The 21323-nt window shown below is 32.7% G+C and overlaps 2 protein-coding genes across 2 annotated transcripts; one reads left to right on the top strand and one right to left on the bottom strand.

The window, feature by feature from the left end:
• On the top strand, nucleotides 855–4329 carry LOC109350325 (40S ribosomal protein S8-like). The gene is made up of 5 exons (XM_019591561.1): nucleotides 855–967; nucleotides 1050–1122; nucleotides 2265–2598; nucleotides 3082–3251; nucleotides 3988–4329. Exons 1-5 carry the CDS (start codon nucleotides 964–966, stop codon nucleotides 4064–4066), a joined length of 660 nt encoding a protein of 219 aa, XP_019447106.1. The 5' UTR covers nucleotides 855–963; the 3' UTR covers nucleotides 4067–4329.
• On the bottom strand, nucleotides 5608–10586 carry LOC109350326. Its single transcript, XM_019591562.1, has 6 exons — nucleotides 10279–10586; nucleotides 8686–9174; nucleotides 7330–7479; nucleotides 7108–7218; nucleotides 6557–6993; nucleotides 5608–6390 (listed from the first exon to the last, which is right to left on the bottom strand). The coding sequence occupies exons 1-6, from the start codon at nucleotides 10343–10345 to the stop codon at nucleotides 5785–5787; spliced, it is 1860 nt and encodes a 619-aa protein (XP_019447107.1). The 5' UTR covers nucleotides 10346–10586; the 3' UTR covers nucleotides 5608–5784.

Here is a 21323-nt window from a genome sequence, read left to right on the forward strand (position 1 = left end):
TCAAAGATGGAGAGAAGATCGTTTGAACCGATTAAATCTCAAAATCGTTTAAATTCTATTTTCTTAAGTAAATAAATGACAACAATTAACCCAAATGAAAAAAAAATTACCAATAAATAAATATGCAAAATCAATATTTTGACTAAAAAAGATATTTTCCTTAATTAAAATACACTCAACCAACAAACATTTTTCTACCTAAAGAACTGCGTAAGCATTGATTCCCTTAATAGGGATACGTAGGACCGGAGTCAATCTTGTCAGACTTAACTAAAATAAATATAAATAGTTTTGATCATTTAAATTAATTAATTAACAAAATAATTTAATAATAAACAGTAATAATAATAAAGTCACTTATTTTAGTGAAGGGTATTGCCTAAGACATGCGAGTAGGATGTTAATACCTTCCCTACCTTGTAACCGACTCCCGAACCTGGATATCAAAAATCGAAAAACCCAAGGTAATTGGACTTAAAATATTTTTCTACGTTTTTAACTATAAAATGTAGTGGCGACTCTAAACAAAGTCGTACAGTCGAAAATCAGAGCATGATAATTAGATAAGAGATTGCGACTAGTCAAATGTCTAATTCACAGTTTAACTCATTAAAATAGTAAATCCGAACCAAATTTTATAACACTATTTATCGATAAAGATAATTTATTACACATAGATGAAAGAATACTGTTTAACACAAAATCCTAAAACCAAACAAACCCTACTTTTAGCCTAAAAATTGAGAAGAGGAAGGAACAAAGCCTGTTGAAGTGGAACTGGGCTTAATTGATGCAGAATAAACGAATGTGCCTTTATCAACCACGTAGGCCCAATGTGTAAGTCAGATGGGAATGAAATAAATCACAACCCTACCAATGGTTTTCTTCCTCTCGTCCCTGAAAGGGTGAACTCACCAGCCACAGCTAGCAGCGGCTCCACGTTACTACTTTGCTACTTCGAAAATGGGTTTGTTCCAAATCTCTTATTCTCTCTCTCTCTCTCTCTGTCTTTGATAGCGTGAGATTCTGATTTATGTGAATATGTGAAGGTATCTCTCGTGATTCCATGCATAAGAGGCGCGCAACTGGAGGCAAGAAAAAAGCTTGGAGGAAGAAAAGAAAGTAATTTCTTTTAACTAATTTTTTATCTCGTGTGGTCGTTGTTTTTTTTATTCATTAGCTTGGTGCCAAGTTTTTTTGGTATAAGGGTATCCTTCACTGGGGTGCGTGACCGTCTCTCTCATACTAATTGAACCCTTGACCTTTTGGTCTATATGGGGATCTAGTGGGGCCTTACATTACACACCTTATTGGTAGCCTGGTTCTAAGTTTAAGGGGAGGTAACTATGGGATAAAGAAGAAATTACTGTTAAGTCCTTGATGCTTGCCTTAATTAGAGCATGACATTCTCTTGTTTCAATGGCGCAATGTGATGATTTTGATAGCATAATTCAGGCTTGACACAAATGTTTTTAAGTGAAGCATAACTAGGTAAAAGCAGTGTTGGTGTTATTAAGTAAAAAAAAAATTGGAGCACACTGTAAGAAATATGATTTTATGGGATTGGTTGATTATGTGAAATTCTTGAGTTAGAAAATATGATTTGGTTGATTGATTTTTTGTAATGTTAAACAAAGGAAAATATGTTAGGAGGATTAAAATATCATTTTAAATGCTTGTGACCCTGTTTATCACCATTCTTGTTGTGATTTGATTGGCACCATGGTTAAGTAATATCTTCTTTTGTTATGGTTGTGTAAGAAGAAAACATCGAAGAGTTCAACAATGGTTCTGTTGCCATGCCTTTTTTAATCCCTTTTTGAGCAGGGAGTGGCATAGTTTGTGGGAGTGTTGGGGATGAATCAAAATACGGTTCGATACGAAAATGTCGTAAAAATAGTTAGAAAAGATAGACTGAGCTAAAAAGTCATAGGTTATGCCCCAAATTCAAGATTTTCTTTCTATTTTTGCTCTACAGCTTCACCATGCCTTTATTTTGTGGTAACAAATAGAAGACCCTGTTTGTAATTCATTCTGACCGGGGGATTGATGTTCCAAAAATTGTGTCTTTACTCTTTATACAAGATTTACTCCTCTTTTAGATTTAATGTCATGATAGTTTATGCATCATATAAACATTACTAGCAGGGGAGTGTTGCATTTGTAGATAATTCAATATTCTCTGTTTCTACTTATTTTAAATTTTGCCACTAATCGGTTTCCTGATATTTATTCTCTGTTCAATGGGCTGTCTTTGTTTACAGGTACGAGCTTGGGAGACAACCAGCAAACACAAAACTTTCAAGCAATAAAACAGTTAGGAGGATTAGGGTCCGAGGTGGGAATGTCAAATGGCGTGCTTTGAGGCTTGATACTGGTAATTTCTCTTGGGGGAGTGAAGCTGTGACTCGCAAAACAAGACTTCTTGATGTGGTGTATAATGCATCCAACAATGAGTTGGTTCGTACTCAAACATTGGTCAAGGGGGCTATTGTTCAAGTTGATGCAGCACCTTTCAAGCAGTGGTATCTCCAACATTATGGTATTGAAATTGGTCGCAAGAAGAAGAGTACAACTTCGGCCAAGAAGGAAGGCGAGGTATGATAACTTGAACAGTGTGCTGATGTATATTTGCTTCTTACATACAGTTTCCCTTTCATAGTTAAACCACATACCTTGGTATTTAATGGAATAGCTTTTAAGAAATGTTGGCTGTTGGAATTTAGAAGTTAGAAGTTTATATCTGTTGCTTTTATTTGTGGATTAGTATTCAAATTTAAGATAATTATTTCATGCAATTGCACTGTTCAAGTCTCTCAATTTTATTAGTATCTGCACTTTGCTCTGTTTAAATATAATATTGTCACTCTTCTAAAGCTGATTATTCTTTGTGAACTTAGGCATGTCAAGCTGACACTACGTTTTACCAATATCTTTTGATTTATTTTTATCCTGTTTCGAAGCAAAAAACTGATTTTATATCAGTAATTTATTATCAAAGGAAAAAGATTTATTCTTCATTACTTGTTAGATTGAAAACCTTGGAATATTCTTTGCATCATTTAATATCTTTTTTAACAGGTTGCTGAAACCACAACTGAGGAGGCGAAGAAGAGTAACCATGTCTTGAGAAAGTTGGAAAAGCGTACACAGAACCGGGTTCTCGATCCTCATATTGAAGAACAATTCGGAGGTGGTCGCCTTTTAGCTTCTATCTCATCTCGACCTGGCCAATGTGGTCGTGCTGATGGGTATGTCACTTTTTGCTCCATTACCTTTGAAATATATCGAAGTGTATGCTTTTCTGCAGCCAATGAGGTAGCATATTTTAGAATTGTTTTTCAGAGCTATGTTGGTTTTCATTGAGCCAAGTCTCCCATTTACCAGAATATATATATGATCTTGAATTTAAATTATGATAAGACTAAAATATAAGAAAGATCGTTTTCATTCTAAAAGGTATCTCCCCTATTAGATCAAGATCCATAGATGGTTCCAATTTACTCCAGCATATTGACAGTGTTTTAATTTCTTATCAATTTTACTCTCATATTCAAAACAAACATGTGTAGTGATGGATGTTCACTTCAAATACAAACTACAGTTGTCTGATGATTACTATATATATATATATAGGAATAAATGTATACACCGACAGTGCATGAGTTTTATACACTGTTATTGCATTATTCATGTTTAATCATCATTAACTCTTTGATGAATGATGTATTGACTATATATAAATATTTACACTGAAAGTGCATGAATATTGCATTCATATTTAAAACATAAAAGAGATTAACTCTCAATGTGATTTTGACAATATTCTTTAAATTATGGATCTTGACACGGAAAGTGAACTCCCAAAAAAAGTAATATATATAGTAAAAAGAAAAATATAGCTGGCAGTATTTTGAATTTGACAATATTCTTTAATTTTTATTGTTCAGGATCTAAGAACTTATTTTTGTTATGAATTTGTGGCAGATATATATTAGAGGGAAAAGAGCTGGAGTTCTACATTAAGAAGCTTCAGAGAAAGAAGGGCAAGGGAGCTGCTGCTTAAGGATATTGTCAATCTTCCTACACCTTGTATCAGAGCTTCATGTTGAAGCTATTATATTATATTATATCTAAGACACAATCAGAAAATCAGTTTTGCCAGGAAAAGTACTTTTTTTGGTGGAATGGGTATTTGGGCGTTAACATAGCCCAGTACTTTTAATTGTTTTACTTAATAGTGAGTCTTGTTTAAATAGACTACCACCGCCATTATAACTTTTCATATGCTGGTATTATTCTGAATGTGATGTGTATCTGTTTATTATTCTGTTGCTTGCCTGTGATGTGGGTTGATTCTTTTCATGTGTATCATGATTTGTATCGACCAGTTATTGGAGATGGAAATGAAAAGAATCCTCGCCAAATCAATATTAAGAAGAAATGATGTTATAGTCTTATAGAGCACATGTTTTAAGAAAAAATGATGATATTGAGATTTTTCTTTTTCTTACACGAACCTATTAAAAGAGACGTGGTTGCTGGATTTTGCAAAATCAATACAATTATTAGCATATCTATTATTAAACTCATCAGGGTATTAGTATGATGTTATAACTGTACTCACTAATTAAATCCCACATGAATAAAATTAAATATATACAAATATTATATGAGGAGTGAAATAAATGATAAGAGGAAAAAAAAAATCTAAAGTAACTTTTAAGTTTAACTCATTTCGTTCATTGGATATAAGAAAATGGATGACTGAGATTGAATATAATCAATGTAATTTAATTGAGATGTAAGCATATCTATCCTTGTATTATATTAAGATTAGGAAAAGCAGTGAAGGTGAATTCATTAAAAGAATGTATGTGACTTAGTAAAGTAGTAAAGAGATCCTTCCTCCTATTATATTTTAGAAGTATAAACAAATGAATAGTTATAGATTTGATCTTCCACAAGATTTTGTAAAAAAAAAATTAATTTCAGAAGAAATTTATAAATTTAATTGAAAGTCAGTATGAGCAGTATATGGTTTAAATAAAAACTGATTGATATAACTAATTTTGTTTAATATGATTGTATGATCGATATAATTATTATATCATGTCACTAAGAAGACCGACTTTCTGAATGAACCGGCTAATCGGGTCCAGTCTTCATAACCACGGTTTGAACTAATTGTATAGCCTATTAATGGAAGCTGTTCTTTGATTAGAAAATAGCTTATTGTTAGATTAAAGATGAATGGTTATAAATTATAATAGAAATAATAGTATTATAGATAATTCTTTATCAAACAAATTTCTCCGTTATAGTTTGATCCTCTCAACGAAGTCATGTTAACCACATGGAAGAATAACAAAATCCAAACTTGATGAGCCTTTTGCTTCTCGAGCTTCCACACCTGAAGATACTTTATATATCTACTAAAATTGTTGTCTCATACTATATCCTAAATTCAGTCCGGCACCAATGAAAATATGCATGTTAATTAAAAAAATTCAACATTTCATTATTTTTTTCTTATTTTTGTTTTATTGTCATTGACACTTGACAAGATTTAGGATGGTTTGAGACAACACATCTTTGTTAGCTATGTATAACCTAATACTATAGATACCTTGTAGTTGTCATCCAATATATAAAAAGATTAGGGAATGATATAGTTACATAATGATCATGTGAATGGAGGCAACTCTCGTGGTCTCTGCTTACATGGTTTTATTTTTGTTGCTTTGCCTTCTATATGTGGTGCTGGAAAACCTTACAAAAGCCTTACCAAAGACTTTGAGGATGATAAATGCGAGATCCATATGTAGATATGATCATTTGTATAAACAAGGGAAGTTGAAGCCTTGCAAATAGTGCAACTGGGACACAAGCCAAAAGAGCAAATGGAATTGACACCCATTTTACTCTCTCCCGGAGCACCAAAGTAAGCGCCGCAACAAATGCTATCATTGTAGTTACTATAGCAAAGAACAACGAAGCCAGACCTAATATTAATCTCTCTGGTAATGTCTTGAGAAAATCTTCTTCGGCGTAACGCGCGGTTAGGATTGATAAAAACATCAAAAGAGAAGCCATTGAGGAAAACAAAGCTAATGCATCTGAGACAACATACAACATGAGTGTGTTATCTGACAAGAATATTGGAATTCCTTTGTCTTGGTTGTTACCTCCTGGTACAGTGAGAAGAGCAGCGAAAACAACTGTAGCAATAAGCGCTGCCACTATCATACAAGAGTTTGTTGTATCCTTCATCCATTTCTCTCCTTCTTCACGCAAAGTCTTGTGTTCTTCCCTGAATAATTGCCAAGCTGTTTTACCATCTTGGTTTTTAACTTCTTTGTGAAGAGGGTGATCCAATTTCTCTACTTCCTGTTGGATATTATGCCATGTTTTCAATATGATAATTCTATATCATAGATAGATATTCGACTGCCTACTGCCTAACAGAACCTTCACCTTTTATCCGGATTTAGGACCGGCTATGTAATTGACAAAAAAAGTTAGTACCAAGATGATTATTATAAGATTAACAAACCTTGAACCACTGTAACTCCTTTTGCATTTGGAATGCTGCACCAGAAATTGAGGCCAGTTGAGGAGAAGCAAACTTTGCTGCTAGATGTGATGTAGTGTTCTGTGATTCATCTACTACCAAGATAAAAATCTTACAAATAATGGGCATCTTGCATAAAAGACTAAAAACCTTTTCTTGTCGGTTCTTGATCGCAACTTGAGCTATATATCCTTCATTTGGTATGTAAGTCCAAACCAAATCCGGGAAGAACTGAAAACATATCCTCAACATTTCAACTATGCCAGATGATGTGGCGCTGGAAATAATGTCTGCACTCACAAAGGACTGCCAGAATTGAGAATCATTCATGGTTGAAACTTGTGAGCAAACATATTCTACCAATCTCATTGCAAATACATGTCTCAACTTTGCATCTCTGACTAGCTTTATGCTTGGAACTGCAAATGAAGTTTTTTTAATTAATAAAGGAGAATCGGAGAAGCTAAGAGAAGAATTCATCTCGAGGATCCCTACGAATATAATTCCATACAACTGATACAAGTATAACATACCAAGATTTTGAAGTGCATCCCATATTGTACCTCCGGAATAAGGTTGGTGATAGCTTGACTCGCCATAAGAACCCTTCAAATCTCCCGTTGACAGACCTGGCATTGGAACACCTAATATAGTTGAAGAAGATGAATGTTAAATTTTTAATAAGGCAACGGAGTATTACAATTTCTGATGAAGCGTGTATGAAAAAGTATTTGCGCTTTAAAAAGGATACTTACAATTGTAAATGCATCTTCCCCAAAACCCAAGCTTATTTCCACTCTTAAAGCCGGAAGGCATTTTTGACAAAACGTTGAGTATAATGCTTCCATTTGAGTCTGTAATGGTGGCCAGGGTGGGATAGCGCTGGAGAAGGAATATGGTGATATCTGTACATAGGAGAAAGGATGAAGAAAACGGAGATGAAACATAAACAGTGTGTTTTATGTGCTTGATTATCAAAGTAGTCTAATTATTCTTCAAAAGTTACTTAGAGAATGAATTTTATTGCATTAATAGTTTGATACCACTTTGTCAAGACCTCCATTCAATACACTTTAGGTACTTACTATAAGATCAAATCGTCAAGGCAACTAACTGTTGCCTTAGCCTATTTTTCTTTCTTGATAAGAAACAACACTGTTAGTATTAGACTAAAGAACCCATAAATTTTCCGTCATGGGGAGACACATACTTAAACTTATATCACTAAAAATATAACATTTTTCTGATAACACATACTTAAATGTGAGTCATGAGTTGTATAAAAAGCCCTATAGTAACAGCATATTACATAGCAATGAAATATCAAAGAGGAAAGTCCAACAAATTTCATAATTATTCTCTACTAGTTTTCATATTTGGAAACATTGAATAGTTTTCTCATTTTCAATACTATCAAAAATATTTTTCTCGGCATAAGTAACTAAACAATGATTCCTACTCTGATATAATTTCACATCCTGTTGTATTGTTGATGATACTCATAGGAGAGAAAGCTCATTCAACTGTTGCAATTACCACTAGTAATATCAATGTTAACTCCAAAAACTTGTATACCAATGGATATATAACATGCTTCTTAGTCTCCACAAGCATTATAAAGAGATAAGTCATTACCAAAAATTCTAAAAATGCAATGTCAAAACACACATCATTGATGTCTGAATGGTGTTTAAACCAATTAAACCTAATACGGGACCTCTTCCGGTTTGATGTTCGGCTTAGGTTTCACACCATTGCTTTTAGGTATAAAGTGTAGTTTATTTATTCATATAATTGGTTAACTTTAACTTTTGAGTATAGAGGATGCACCACTAACAGTAGTTAATCCTCCAATCAATACAACTTAAATCAGCAAAGAAAATATTTTCTCCTTCCAGGATAAGAACTGAACTAGAATGTTGTTAATAATATAGTATGAGACTAATAGATAACAGATTTATATTGACACTGTACTTGTCCATCACACAATTCATGGATAAAGCCATAAAGGCACTAAAACTTTAAACTTAAATCATTCTAACTCATGGATCAGGAATCCTGAAAACATATATAACATATACATATACCATTGAGCAAAGAATTTTAATTACCATGAAATCCTGCAGCAGTAAGCAAAGCAACAAGTTGAGTAGCAGAAGGACCCGAGAATGGACAACCAGGTCTCTCATCAGTAGTATTCAAAGCAAGGTACCACACCATCTCTTTACATATAGTAGAGGTAATACTATAGAAGAGTGGTGTGAATCCTTTAAAGTCAGTTACTTGTGTCAGAGAAGGATTTTTGGCCACCAATTTCTTTGCAGTCTCTATGCTCTCACCCATTGCAACATAGTGTAGGCAAGAACAACCCATGAAGTCCAATTCTGCAAGGGTTTCTGCAGGCATATGTTGCACCAGCTTCCCTACAATTTGCCAACGACCTCCTACGGCTGCGACATGTAGTGCAGTCCGGCCAAGTATAGTGATCTTTGCTGTCCAAGCACTAGGGTTGTGATCAAGGAATGCCTTTGCAGATTCCCAATCCCCTTTTAATATTGCCATGTGCAAGGGTTGGAAGTAATTGTGGTTAAATCCCCTAGCTTTTGTCAGAAAAAGTACGAATATGAGTTCATATAGAAAGAGGAAACCAGAATGGCTAAAACTTAAAGACTGCAACATTTATTTGCAAAACATCAATTAATAAACAAGCATTGTGTGTTCTAGATTTGAATGTGAATTATGGAAGCAGTTTTCTGAATCAAGCATGCATATGCAGTATGTTTGAATATAGCATGATATAAAGTAAGATTACAGGTAGAAGTATTAACTTTTACATCTAAGGAGATTAGACTTTAAAATTTTCTTATGACCTGGTCAATGACCATCTAGAAAGGGTGAGCCTCGGCACAATCTTAATGTTGCTGCTTAGTGATTAAGAGGTCACGGGTTCAAATCCTTGAAATAACCTCCCCGCTTGCAGAGTAAGGTTGCATACATTTACCCTCCTCAAATCTATCTCAGTAAGTGGGAGCCTTGTGCACTGGGCAACTCTTTATCTAGTCAAAGACAACCTATCGTTGGTGAGACTACAGTATTCACACTGATGCTACATACTTCCAAGACAAATGGACTATTTTAGACCTAAGTAAAATAATAATTTTACTAAACAATGCAAATGAACCCAAGGTTAGATAATCACATACATTACATATGAAATGAGTTCCACCCATAGTTACATAATTTTCCCATTTACCCTACGCAATGCGTACCAAATTCAATGTGAGTACTTGAGTTGTCCAATTTGAATAACTTCTCCTAAGTAGTTGGGAGGCTCTCTAAGAGTAACATAACCAATTTGGATAACTTTTTCAACAACTTTACATTTAATAACACAAAATACAGTGTTTACCATTAACACAACATTTTTACCACCCAAATTACCAACTTATCAGTGGTTTCACCTTATGAAAATTGAGGACGAGAGATATCAAGAAAGAGAAAAGGATGTATATTGAAAGTGTTAGAGTTTTATATACCGTGATTTCATCATCCACCACTCATTTTCAATGATTATTGGCTTTTCACAAAGAAAAAAAAAGTAATACAAATGAAAAATACTTATTGTGAATAAATCAGTACACCGATGATGCATAGATATTACATACTTATAATAATTGAAAAATACATAGAGAAAACTCACATACCAAACTCAGCAGCAGCAGCTTTCACATCATCAAAGGACATAAGTAGAGTTGATTCTGCAAATGCCATTTATAGTGCAAAACTTTGTCTTTGTTTCTGCAAGGTGAAACCTGGTTGAATGCTTGATCAGTAGGTGAAGGTGAAGAACTGAAGATGCATGAGCTGAATCATTCGGTTGTTCAAGATAAAAGAGTTGGAGATGCTTTCAGTGTCGACAACGCAAAGCTGAAATTCTTCTTTCAGTGCTGTAGTATGCAAATCCTATTCATTCCGAGAAAAAACAAGCTTAGTAGGACAAGTTATACTTTAAGTAGCATTGTAGAGTGAAAAATTTATGTAGGTAAAGATTTATACAAAATTAATATATATTTATCATTTATTTATATTATTCTATTTAAAATTAATAATGTATTTATCTAATAATAGTGCATACATTATATTCTTATTTATTAATCCTGCGATACTTTAATTTTCATTTTAGTATTTTTTTATCTTTTTTTTACATATCACTAGCTATCTTGTTAGAAATATTTAGGTTAATATACAGTACTTTACATTAGTGGAATAATAATTATTCTGTGTGCATAATTCTACCTCTAATCAATTTTTATAGTATTTTCTAGGTAGTTTTAGATGAATTAAGGAAGAAAAAAATATTATTAAAGTGGACTAACAATTATATCATATGTATAGTATTTTGGTAACAATTTCATTTAAATCTAAATTATTTTTTTCTTCATATAATAAATAAAAGAACCTCAAAATTCTATTTTTATTAGAAGAGTTACTGTTACTATTAAAGTTTCATAGAAGGAATCATCAATTGAGCACTAATTAGGATTGAGATATCTATTTTTAATGATATTACATTCTCTATCTCAAAATAATTATAGTATTATTTTTAAATTTTAAAAGTTTTCTTTTATTCATATATATATATATATATATATATATATAGTATCTTACACGGTTAAGTAGAAGTGTTCTTTATCCATTTAATTAAGTATTAAAGTTAACCCAGAGGTAAAGGGACATGTTCCTTTTTTCCTTTTATGACTTTGAAAGTTGTGAATGCAGTTCAAGGCAGTTGATTCCTATTTCCACTTTCTCCTGCTGCATCTCACTTTTCTTTCTCTTTCAAACAAAATGGTTTGGAACAATACACTTATATCTAGAAAAAAGTAAAAGGTTGTTTTTACACTTCGTTTAGAGCCTACTTCGTTTGCTTCCTCGTGAAGCTTCCATTTGGCTCTCTTAAACAACTGAAATTCCCTATTTTAAAATTAATCAATAGGCTACTATTATTTTTAGTTTTAAATACCATTTTTTTCATTATCTTATTTAAACATTTCAATTTAATTATTTATTTATAAAATAATTTGTCTTTCATTATATAAAAAAGTTTCAAGTTTATCATTTTGTTTTATAACATTGCTCGATTTCACTAAATATTCACCTCTAGTTGAAATTTCGGTGTTTTGTTGAAAATTGGACAAACTCTTTATCAATATCTGTTTTTTTTCCTCTTCTTCTCCTAAATCTTATAGCCATCAGATCCCAAACAATTCTCAATTTAAACTCTAACCCTAATAGAGTCAAGTTCTTAATAAATCTCCATATTAAACTCTTACCCCAAATCTTATAGCGGTAAGATTCCAAAAAACAATAGAGAATGCCATAGGGGCTATTAGTATGTCCTATTTTATAGGCAAATGTTAATATATTAATATTTTATTATGAATCGGATTCGAACTTATAACCTCATTCACTCAATTTCTTAAACATTTCATCCTAAGCATTAGACCACCTTATGTATTATGTGGTGCTAAAGGCGTCACAATCGTAGACTTAGTGGCTTCTAATGTTGTGTATGTTATACTCCTCCATTCTTACCACAATTCGCGGAAAATTTCATGTGGTGGTAAGAATGTTGATATAGTAGATGATTAGTGGGAGTTTAATAACATGGCAAACTTGTTCACATATAAATATAGTATCAAGAAAATTGTTCTTAAGAGTGTTCAGTGAAAAGAATTATGAGAGATTAAGCACGCTTGGGTACAAAATTTGATAGTTGCGTTCTCACCTCCCCTTCAAAAAAAACTTTGCAAATAAAAAAAATGTTTATATACTTATTTAGCATATCCCATAAGAAATTGTTTATTAGGCACGAATATCTTATTGTAAAATCACTGAATGGATCTATGTCTTCATGTAGGAGGTGACTTGAAACTGATTTTTGTGGAGAATATATTATTTATTTCTATTAATGATGTATACATTATTTTATAATATATTATATACTTTTCTATCAATTAAGAATACCATTAATTTTTTTAGTTTTTATTACATCCATGAAACGTCGGATCATCCATGAAATCGACCGAATGTTTATTTATATTAATGGTCATTCGAAATCGACCGAATTAATTGATTTATTTTTTAAAAACAATAAAAAACGATGTTGTCTTAGAGAAAAAAGATTCGTGATTTTAAAATTAGTTTTATTGTTATTGTATTTTTGTGTATTATTTGTTGGTTGTTTAATTATATATTTGATAATAGTAATGTTTTTCTAAATTTGGAGTTTAACATTATTAGGTTGTGTTATTTAGTATTATAATTTTTTAGGATGTAAACTTTTAACTACTTCAACTAATGATGGACTAATTTGATCATTGACATAATAATATGACTGAGTTGATGAGTAGTCCAAATTTAATATTACTAAGTTGTCCATGATATATAAGAATAGGTTAAATGAATGACACTGATGCAAGTGCACAAATATTAATTATAAGGGTAACACAGATTTTACAATACATATAATTAAATACTAAAAATAAAAATAAGTGGACATTAATATATTAAAAATCACATTAATTGATGTATAAAATATAATTTTCTTATAATAGATACGAGGAGAGATCCGTTTACACTTAAATTAAGTTACACTGATTACATTCTATCAGCCATTCATTTTCTTAAATCCAACTAACCAAATGAGTAAGTGAAATAAATGATGAGAGAAAAAAAAAATCTCAAATAACTTTTAAGTTCTACTCATTTAGTCCATTGGATTTAAGAAAATGGATGACTGATATTGAGTGTAATCAATATAACTTAACTTGCATGTAAACGAATTCCTCCTCAATATATATATATACTAAAGAGGAATTATATATCCATATAAGTCAGATTATATCAACTATGACACTATTGATAAATTTTTATATAAAATAAATTCAATCAAACTAAATGATGGATTGAAAGCCATATAAAATTTCATAAAAATCAATCAGTATTTAGTAATCCATTTAAATACACTAAGATTAGCATAATATATGTTGGAAATATATAAAAATTGAAGCTATTTGATTATATATTTATTGATTTTCAAATATTCTCAAATTTGAAACAAATTATGTATATCATTATTAATTAATGAATGAATCAACATAAATTATATTTTATAAAAAGTTATTGATAATGTTGATGATATATCATTGTCAATTGACATTTTTGAGACGGATAACATATGATTGTGATTAGGAATGACAAAAAAAGCCATACATGTGGGTACCCGCAGGTAAAACCCGTACGGGCATGAGTGCGGGTCACAAACGGATACCCACGAATTTTATAAACGGGTTTTTAAAAATACTCGTAGTACATACGGGCGGGTACGAGTATTATGGTACCCATGTCTGCGGGTACCCATTATTTATATGATTAATATATTGTATTTAATTAAAATAAAAAGTACATTATTCTAACATTCATTACACTGTGTATATCTTTTCCTTTTACTTTGTTTACATATTTTATTGAGTTTGGAGGTGAAACATCCTACAAATATTATTACATATGTAGATTGACACATGTTTTACGAAGAAAATATATACTTTTTGTTAAGGAAATGAGAACAAAAAATCACACAAATAGAAAACACCAATAAATTTAGCATTTTTACCAAATATTCAATCAAAAGGTAAAATATAATTAAGTTTCATTTCATTTGAAACATAATAAAAGTAAAAAATTAAAAATTCATTTATAATATACAAAAATGCCTAATTGTGATTCGATCTTGAAGAACGCGAAATGCCCTCTCGATATATTTACTTGTGTTGGCCTCACATTCTGCAAAAATATCTCTTATCTCCCTCTTGAAAATGGATGGAGTTCACAAATGTAGCCTTTTCAAGATATATTCCATCATCTAGATAATTCCCTAAGTTATCATCATGTCCATTCACCTTAAAACCCACTATAGAATCTTGCTCTTTCATATGATTGCTAAACACATTTGATTAGCTTAAGACATTGATATTACTAATGGAACCCACAACCACAAAAAAAGGTATGTCAAATAAGTAGATCTTGTGAGGCCATTTCTTCAAGCATAACTATCGGTTTGCCATGATCACATCGAGAATGCATTGACTACGAACATACTTGCAAAGCCTCCTTAAGTATGGTGCCTCAGAAATTGGCATCTCACCATCTACAATTCTATCTAAGCATTCCAATATGGTGTTTTGGCAAATTTGCAAGTAGTCATTGACATTATTAGAAATTGCTTCATATGCCAATATTCGAATAATACTATGTTAACCTAATACAAAATATATAATAATACTACCTAAGTCCATATTTTCCAAAAAACCATTTTGCACAATATTTAATGAGCTCATAGTTGTCTCCTAATCATGTCAAATATATCATTGCTAAGGATCTTTAGCTCATTGACCTTCAATTATTCATAATTTTTTCCCTAAGTCTGATGTCTTCTTCCTTAAAATGCATATATTCATGTGTAAAATCATTTATGGCTTTCTCTTTTATATTGGAAGTGTTTCTACACAATGGACGTGTCAAAATAGGTGAGCTCAGGCCATATTCAGTGTCAAATGGTGTTTTTGGGGGCAAAAGATGACGAACATGGCTCAAAAGCATAATTTATTGTTCTCTTTCAAGTGTTACCTTCAAATATACTGACCATTTGGTATATCTTTTAACAATATCCATTGACATTTATACTTGAAAGCTTTTCCCACATTTTGTCGGTAAATGGCATATGAATCATAATTGTTAATTTCATTGCTACCGCTTATTTAATGTTGGCGCAACGAAAATAATCTTTACCACAAACAATTAAATAAAGCGCATAAAATAAATAGAAGAAAATAAACAATAAAATTTGGTAATGGAGTTCAGCCAGTTTTGACTACGTCCCCGGGAGCGTTGAGCGACTACCAAAATATTATTATTAGAGAATAAGGATTATAAGCCCTAGCGCACTCATAGGCCCAAGTGCCCATGTGGTGTTTCTATTTACTACTTCTATCTGGTGCATATTACAACAAGGGACTTAAGTCGAATATATAACATTGTTACTCAATTCTATTCCAATATTGGGAAATGTGGGACAAGTACAATATATATATACATCGATTGAAATAGACGAAGATATCGCTCCTTAGGAAATCTACACAAGAATTTTCACCTTAGCGAATATCTGACTCCACTTTGTTCAATGTATAATTCTATTTAAAAACTCTTCCACATAAGAGCTTGCTCCCCTTCAGCATAATCCTTTTTCGAGTATCCTAGACTATGACTACACTAATGTATAGGGACCCACCCAGGAACCATCCCTAGGAGGTTCTAGGTATTTTATTAACTTCATTGATAACTTTACTCGCAAGGTCTGGATATATTTTATGAAGCATAAGTCATAAGTCTTTGCCAAGTTCAAGGTTTGGAAGGTAGAGATAGAGAACCAGACTAGTAAAAAAATCAAATACCCGATGTCATGCAATAGTAGGGAGTACAAAGACTCACAATTTCAGAAATTCTGCGAGGAACATGGCATTCAAAGGAACTTTTCAGTGAAGAAGACTCCTCAACAGAATGGTGTTGCAGAGAGGATGAATAGAACTCTTACAGAGAGGGCCAGATGTATGAGACTGAATGCTAGACTTTCCAAAGGATTTTGGGCAGAGACACTTAGTGTGGCATGCCATGTCATCAATAAGTCACCACGAGCTTCATTGGATGGTAAAGTTGTAGAAGAAGTATGGATAGGTAACCTAGTCAATTATAATATGTTACACATATTTGGTTGTCATGGTTATGTACATGTACCTAGTCATGAACGATCTAAACATGATCCCAAGTCAAAGATGGGTATCTTCATTGGATATACCAAAGGTCTGAAAAAGGCTCAAGTTTTGGGATCTAGTTTCCAGAAAGGTGGTTTGAGTAGAGATGCAGTGTTTGATGACGATTTTATACTGAAACAATCAGTTTTGAAAGAAGTGCTCAAGCCAAATGGAGAGACTTTGGGATCAAATATAATTCCCGTGAAAAATGAAACATTTCAGGTAAATAAAGGTAAGGAACCATGCACTAGTTCAAGTCAAGAACATGATGATTCCCAGGCAAAGATTTCAGGTGTGCAAGAGTATCTACTTGCTAGAGACATGGATAGTCGTCCTATTAAACCTCCAAAGAGATATGACATTGAAGATATGGCTTCAGTTGCTCTTCATATCAGTTCAGGAGATCCATGTAGTTTTCAAGAGGCTATAAACGGCCAGGAGAAAGAACAATGAAGGAGTGTCATGATGGAGGAGATGTAGTCTCTACACAAGAACCAAACTTGGGAGCTTGTGTCATTGCCTCCAGACAAGCGTACAATTGGGTGCAAGTGGATGTACAGGAGGAAGCCAACGATATCAGAAAAAAATGGGGAAAATTTCAAGGCCCGTCTTGTAGAAAAAGGGCATTCACAAAAGAATGGGATCAACTATAATGTGATTCTCTCTAGTGGTGAGACACACTTCTATTAGTGTAATGCTTGCCTTGGTAGCCAGCCGGGATATGCACTTGGAAAAGGTGGATGTGAAGAGATTGTCTTTCTCCATGGTGAATTAGAGGAGAAATTTTTTATGACACAACCAGAAGGGTTTACCGCAACTGGACAAAGTCACTTGATTTGCAAAGTCTCTATATAGGTTGAAGCAGTCTCCTAGACATTGGTACAAGCGTTTTAACACTTATATGTTGACTTGGTTACAAGCGCTATGAGTATGATTGTTGTGTTTATGTGAGAAGCCTTGATGATGGTTATTTTATTTTTCTGTTACTTTATGTTAATGATATGTTTATTGTTGCTAATCATTTGAGTGATAATAATGAGATGAAAGTCATGTTAGGTAAAGAGTTTGACATGAAAGATTTAGGGGTGGCTAAGAAGATTCTTGGGATGGAGATTCACAGGGATTTGAGAGCTATAAAACTATGGCTCTCCCAGAAAAGCTATGTTAAAAGATCCTAAAAAGATTTGATATGAGCAATGCTAAAGTAATAAACACTCCATTGGAAAATTACTTCAAGCTTTCCTTATATCAGTGTCGAAAGATAGAGGAAGAGAAGAAACAATAGAATTTGGTAACGAAGTTTAGCCAATTGTGCCTACATCTCTGGGAGTGTTGAGCAGCTACCAAGATATTATTAGAGAATGAGGATTGCAAGCCCTGGCACACCAATGGGTCCAAGTGCTCATGAGGTGTTTCTATCTGGTGCTTATATATGATGTACATTACAGCAAGGGACTTGAGTCCAATATATAACATTGGCCACTCTATTCTATTTCAATATTGGACAATGTGGGACTAGTACAATATATATTTCAAGCATCCTCAACAATCTCTACCTTGATTGAAATAAATGAATATATCATTCCGTAGGAAATCTACACAAGAATCTCCACCTTAGCGAATATCTGACTCCACCTTGTTCAATGTATAATTCTCTATAACAACTCTTCCACATAAGAGTTTTCTCCCCTTCAACATAAGTCTTTCCGAGTATCCTTGACGATGATACCAAGAGTCTAGCTCTCTCAACATGTAGTGTAGCTTCCCATACCACTATCTAATGAAACATGCCGCCTAGCCACCTATTACTAGGAAGTCTTTCAATATATGGAACCTCTACACAAAAGTTCACCAACAACTGTCTTCTTCAATACTTAGTCAAACTGAACCTTGGAGCTTCCTTGGAAAGCCTCAACCGCTTGCACCACTGTCTAGTCCAACAATCATAGTTCAAAAGAACTATCATACTCCATCATAAGGAGTATACCCACAACACATACCTTGCGTCAATGTTAACCAATATCCGCGCCACATCCTTACATCCAAGCCAATGTACATGTCACACCCTACATCTCTACCAATATATGTGTTACATCTTACATCAAAGCCAATGCCCATGTTACACCTATATCAAAGTCAACCAACACTTATGTGCTTTATGGATATGCTAACAATTAGTATCATTCACTATGATGATACGTCATTAGGATATCCCACCTTCTCATCTCAAATGAGATCATTCTCTCAATATCTAGAGAGATATTGTCAGTACTTGTCTCAAGGTTAAACTCAACACGTGAGTCCCTATCTCTACCTTGATCCTAATCCAGTACATGAACTTCTGGGGTTCTGGATCAACACATATATCGCCCCCACCATAGTTTCGCCATATGTCCTTCTCCTTTGACAAACCTTGTCCAGCAAACACATTCTCCCCCCTCCTTTGCCATAATCTGGTGTCTGGACTAAGAGTCATCTACCAATTGGCTCTGATACTAATTGTTGGTGCAGCGAAAGCGATCGTTGCGTAACATTGGCCACAAACAATCAAATAAAGTGCATAGAATAAATAGAAGAGAAGAAACAATAGAGTTTGGTAACATGGTTCAACCATTTGTGCCTACGTCCCGATAAGCATTGAGCGTATACCAAGATATTATTAGAGAATAAGGATTACAAGTCCTAACACACTCATGGGCCCAAGTGCTCTAGGAATGTTTCTATTTGATACTTATATCTGGTGCACATTATAACAAGGAACTTAAATCCAATATATAACATTGATCACTCTATTCTATTCCAATATGGGGCAATGTGAGACTACTATAATATATATTTCAACCATCCCAACATTTACCTTTCCAAACATATGTTTATTAACCGACGAAATTGTGAATAGTAGGATTCATTCGGTGCCATTGAATCCCCACCAAGACATATCTCTTTCATTTATCGCATTGTCACGGTGATCTTTGTAATTGTCACAAACTCAATCCCAAAACTTTACAGATATTTGGTCGACTCCAACAACCTCATTTATTAAAATGTTGATACATGATTTTATGAAAAAATTTCTTCATGTTGTAGCCATGTTGATCTACTATTTTCCCCTTAGTAGATCATCTTCCCTTAGTAGATCATCTTCCCTAGTAGATCATCTTCCCTTAGTAGATCAATCTCTTATCAGACCTTCCTCCTTCATCATCAAGAGAAATAATTCCCAGGTCACCTTCAGTGCAAATTGACTTTATGTTAGTATGAGATTATGGTACTTAAGATTGATTTTAAGATTGTGGTACTTAGAAATATTGTGAAATTTGAAAATCTTCAAAGTTTAGGTTATTTTATGAATTTAGAATAAAAATTGACTTTTGATTTGAAATGAAAGATTGAGAATTTTGATTTGGGATGAAAGGTTGAGAAATTTGATTTGGAATAGGTGGACAATTACTCATGTATTGCAACAATTGATAATAGGAAAATAGATTATGTGGGCATGTTGGAATATTTTGGGATTCATTAAATAATGGACAAAAAAGATAATAATATATTTTGATTGTGTACCAAAATAACTTTGTTCACTAATATTCATAGAACATTCAAAATATGACTATAAAAAATTACAACAACTAGATAGTATTCAAAAAAAATTCTTTCTTTCGCACAATGACTTTCTTTTTTCTTACAAGGTGCTCGATTCACTTAGTGGAATTAATATCGCTTAGTGAATTTGGTGCAGAGAAACAACTCAAAAATGACCTATATTTGCTTAGCAGCCAAAATTTAGTTAGTGAGTTTGAACTAGCATTGAGAAGTCGGTTAGACCTAAACCCTATCCTCCTTTCTATAAATTCATACAATATTATGACCCTATGAAGTAATAAAAATGCATTCTTAAACAAGGAATGTGCTTAAAAAAGGGTCAAAATGATGCATAAGTACAAAAATGTGTAATACTAAGATTGTAACTAGGGGTGAATTAGTTGACTTAAATTATGGTCATTTTTTCTGCAAAATTAAGAGTTAAGTATAACGGAAAAATTATGCAGAAAATTAATAGATAAAAATCAAGAGATAAAGGAGAAGAGAGTACACCGAAATTTTATACTGGTTCACTTTCTTGTCCATCGAAAGCTACGTCTAGTACTCTTGCAGCACAAGAGATTTTTTCACTAAATATTATGAGTTGTAATTACAATATCTCACACCGAGACTGAAGGTTAATATGCATGTTCATAACATACACTGCGGAAAATTATGGATCTGTTTGTGTTAAAATATGCATACACTATAATAGTTTAGACAAAACGGTTTGTAAAATTACCTCAGGAGACTGTGATGGCTTTCGAAAATTATCCTTCAAAAGTATGAAGGTCCTACACGTGTATCCACAACGAGACCAATCTTTGTTGTATCAACACTTGATTTGTGGAAAAAATCAACTCAAAACTACTATATTTCAAACAACCCAAAAATTAGGATACAAACTTTTTTCTTTGTGTATGTGTATTGAATCACACGTCAGGTTTGGTTAATAAAAAACCAAAATCTCCCTCAAACAATTTAGTGCCAATTAATCACACATTAATTTAGCATAAAATCAAAACTTCATGAATCCATTTAATGCCAATTAATCACTCATCAATTCAGCATAATTTTTTGGTTTTTGGTTTTCAAAACTGACTATCAGTTTTAAACATTTGAAATATTACAATTAAGTCACACTTAATTATATTAAAGATGATTGAATAATATTATTTGTATTTTCGGTACTAGCAAAAAATCCAATAATATTCCACTTAAAAGTAAATATACAAAATTAAACTATTTAATTTAATCAATAATATTTTCTTGTCCAACAAAAATCAGAACACTCGTTA

Source organism: Lupinus angustifolius, chromosome LG06 (assembly GCF_001865875.1).
Source record: "Lupinus angustifolius cultivar Tanjil chromosome LG06, LupAngTanjil_v1.0, whole genome shotgun sequence".
Taxonomy (NCBI): Eukaryota; Viridiplantae; Streptophyta; class Magnoliopsida; order Fabales; family Fabaceae; genus Lupinus; species Lupinus angustifolius.

Bases quoted from the DNA above. Each gene is read 5' to 3' on its own strand.
- LOC109350325 (XM_019591561.1), top strand. The intron at 2,599-3,081 runs GTATGATAACTT...CTTTTTTAACAG, and splicing joins CGGCCAAGAAGGAAGGCGAG to GTTGCTGAAACCACAACTGA. The intron at 3,252-3,987 runs GTATGTCACTTT...AATTTGTGGCAG, and splicing joins CAATGTGGTCGTGCTGATGG to ATATATATTAGAGGGAAAAG.
- LOC109350326 (XM_019591562.1), bottom strand. From the start codon at position 10,345: ATGGCATTTGCAGAATCAACTCTACTTATGTCCTTTGATGATGTGAAA. The intron at 7,219-7,329 runs GTAAGTATCCTT...CAACTATATTAG, and splicing joins GGGAAGATGCATTTACAATT to GTGTTCCAATGCCAGGTCTG. The intron at 6,391-6,556 runs GTTTGTTAATCT...AATATCCAACAG, and splicing joins AGGAGTTACAGTGGTTCAAG to GAAGTAGAGAAATTGGATCA.